We start from the raw sequence: 3,534 nt of genomic DNA on the forward strand, positions 1-3,534 counted from the left end.
GGATGTTGCGTTCGTCTCATTTTCGCAGTAAGAATCCAAGAAGAGACGCGCCTGTGGGTAACAGAGCTGTAGAGAGGGGGGGGCGATCCGACGTTTGAAAACAGTGCCAAGGGGAAGTGACGCGTAGTCTACTCGATCTTGAGCACCTCGATCTCGAATATCAGCGCTGAATTTGGCTGAATTGTACACATCCCACACAGTTAACGAACCCAAGAAATTATTAAAGCGCACACCCCACATTCATGCAACTAGGTGACGGAAAAGGATATCCTCAGGCCGGAAAGCCACCAGCTCCATACGCGTAGTCGGGCGTGCAGGTGACACGCGCCTGTTCTCCGATCTTCATCCCCAGCACGCCTTCGTCCCAACCCTTGATGACTTGGCCAAGTCCCACCTTAAAAGTAAAGGGCGTCTGGCCCGGATCCTTGGTGCTCCAGAACTTCTGCTGAAGGTCACGGTCCTTGCCGAAACCCGTGCAGTGCACCGTCACCGACGCGCCCTTCGTGGGCGTCGGCCCGTTGCCCTCTGTCAGAACTTCCTTGGTCACGCCCATTCCAGCTAATTTGTTTGTTTTTGGATATACATGTACAAGTACTGTACATTTGAACTACTTTCTTGCTTATTTGGTGTTTTAGACATAATTAGATTTACAATCACACGATAAGTAGCAATGCTGGGTTGTTCGGTAATTTATCAAGTTTATATTCCCGCGAATTTGAAACCAAACAATTCGCCCTACCGACGGGTACACAAGGTGAGGAAAGTTCAGCAGAACACGGATCATCGGGGGACCCCCTCCGTTAGTCGGTGTCTGGGCGCAGTTGGTAAGTTGGATCTGGCAATCTCGCAGATTTTGCTGATCCCGCTACACCACAATGGTGCGCGTGCCCGGATCTTTTGGTGACTCGGGATTTCACCGTGAGTCCCAAGAAGATGCTCAAGTGAAGATTGAGCCAGGGGAAGAGGCGTCGTCGGAGGTCGGATCGACGAAGACGCTGCTGAATGAACAAGATCCGCGGATCGATGGAGTTTTGGGAGGAACTCTGTCGACGGAAGAGAGGTGGATCCGGATCCGGATCTAGAAGAGAAACCTCGCTATCCTCCCCAGGTACCCCTGCGGATCTTGGCGCAAGTCAAGATCCGCTAACAAAACAAGGGAAAGTGAAGGCGAAACGGTATGCATTTGCAGATTCACCGGTTAAGCCAACATCGTACCTAAACCCAAGCCCGCTAGTCGAAGAAACGAGAAAGAAGACGAAGATGAGTAAGACTACGCGGAAGAAGATGCAAGCTCCAGAGTCGGAAGAAGACCAAGCTGGATCCAGGTCAAGCTTGTGGTCCAAAAGAGAATCTGCGTTTTGTGTTAACGCCCCCCCCGCTTTTTAGCGCAATTTCTGCGCGCAAAAACTCGTCCGGTCAAATCCTGAATCCAGCACGATCAAAATTCCAGGGAACGGTGAGAGCACCAACGAAAACGCGAACAAGTTGGTGGCAGTCAAGGATCTATTACGTTTGCTTACAGAGTCAGGCATCGTAGCTGGTGTGTTCGACGCAGAGGATATCTTCGGGCTAGATCTGGATCTCATTGCATCCGCGACGCAGGACCTCTTTGCCAGAGTTAAGTCCATCACCGGAGAAAGGTCGCGCGCTATGGATCCAGTGTCATCGCCGAGGATCAGCCAAGCTGCGTCCTCGAACTACGAATCCGCCGCTGAGGATGAGTCAGACACGTCGTCCGAACCACGACGCATGACTTTAGGACCCTCCGGGGCATCCATGCTGGTAGCGCGGGCGAGGGTCCAAAGACAGGAAGCCCCTGTGAGCGTGAAGGCTCGGGATCCAGTAGGCCCTACGCGTGATCTGACACAATTCATCCAGGATCGAGCCAGATCCGGCAAGAAGCCAGTGGGATTATCGTCAGATCAGGCTCGAGGTAATCGCCTCACGGACCCTGTCTCGCCAGTGGACCAGACGGCCACAGGCTCTTCCGACACTTCCTCGGGCACCCTGCAGCGGCACTTCGAAGCTGCGATGAGTCGTTTCCTGGCCGAACAGGGTATGAGAGCGCCCGTGCCATAAGTGCAAGTGCTCCACGAACATGGAGCACGAGACGTGGAAATGGAGTCAGTGGAGGCAGACAACTTCCATGATGAGTTCGACCCAGATGATCTGGATGGCTCATCCACTTCGTCAGCAGTGGTAGCAACAGCCACAGCCGGGGCATGACTTTAGGACCCTCCGGGGCATCCATGCTGGAAGCGCGGGCGAGGATCCGAGGACAGGAAGCCCCTGTGAACGCGAAGGCTCAGGACCCAGTACGCCCTACGCGTGATCTGACACAATCCAGCCAGGATCGAGCCAGATCCGGCAAGAAGCCAGTGGGGTTATCGTCAGATCGGGCTCAAGGTAACCGCCTCACGGATCCTGTCTCGCCAGTGGAACAGACGGCCACAGGCTCTTCCGACACTTCCTCGGGCACCCTGCAGCGACACTTCGAAGCCGCGATGAGTCGTTTCCTGGCCGAACAGGGTATGAGAGCACCCGTGCCCCCAGTGCAAATGCTTCACGAACATGGAGCACGGGACGTGGAGATGGAGTCAGTAGAGGGGGACAACTCCCATGATGAGTTCGACCCAGACGATCTGGATGGCCCATCCACTTCGGCAGCCGTGGTAGCAACGGCCACAGCCGGGGCAGGTGGATCGTCCATGATCCAGAGGGTACGGATCTCAGCCATATCGGACTTGAAGGAGTTCACGGGCAAGAATCAAGATGAGGACCGAGCGAGAACATGGATCAGCAAAGTCAAGTCGGCCCTCATGAGAGATCAAGCGTCGGATGCTGAGAAGTGTCTGACCTTTGCGGATCTGCTAGCGGGGCCAGCCAGGAACTGGTATCGGCAGCTGGGCAGATCAACCAGAACAAGTGGCCAGATTTGCTGCGCAGTTTCCAGACCCAGTACTGTGGATTAGGAGTGTCGGTGGCACGACATACTACCATGCTCGCCGCAGATCGGATGAATCCTCGTTGGAATACTACATCGACTAAATGTGGCCGGTCTACGGGCCAAGTTGAAGATCAGAGATGGGGAATCCAGAGTACTGCGGGAACACGTGGATCATTTCATCGAGACTTTGGAAGAATGTGAATCTGGCCGACAGGCTGACCCTGGTAACGATTTCCGAGCCCAGACGAGCTGGAAGAAATACTGCGGGGCGGAGATTCGGCGGAAAACCCCCCCACAAAAAAAGAGGGGGGCGGTTCGGTTCCGGCAAGTATCGCCAAAAGGCTCCGACGCCTACGGCCCCAGCTCGACGTGTCCACCAAGTCACGGCGCCCGACTCAGGAACTGAGTCAGGATCCGACGGCTCGGACTCCGACCCTGAAGATTACCGTCGAGTCTGTCTCACTGCGTCCAACGATCGAACGGCGAAGACAGGAGACAACTCTCGACCGGGGGATACCGTACTCGGGGACCGTGGGATGTACAGATCCCGAGATCTCATGGACGGGGCAGCACAAGTCAGGTGTTCG

At 55.2% G+C, this 3,534-nt stretch overlaps 1 protein-coding gene across 1 annotated transcript; it reads right to left on the minus strand.

The window, feature by feature from the left end:
* Positions 1-271: 271 nt before the first annotated feature.
* Positions 272-553, minus strand: PITG_22226 (peptidyl-prolyl isomerase FKBP12; the record flags this gene model as incomplete). Its single annotated transcript, XM_002909880.1, has 1 exon — positions 272-553. One exon carries the CDS (start codon positions 551-553, stop codon positions 272-274), a length of 282 nt encoding a protein of 93 aa, XP_002909926.1.
* Positions 554-3,534: the final 2,981 nt, after the last annotated feature.

The sequence above is a fragment of the Phytophthora infestans genome, genomic scaffold (assembly GCF_000142945.1).
Source record: "Phytophthora infestans T30-4 supercont1.1865 genomic scaffold, whole genome shotgun sequence".
NCBI classification, from domain to species: Eukaryota; Oomycota; class Peronosporomycetes; order Peronosporales; family Peronosporaceae; genus Phytophthora; species Phytophthora infestans.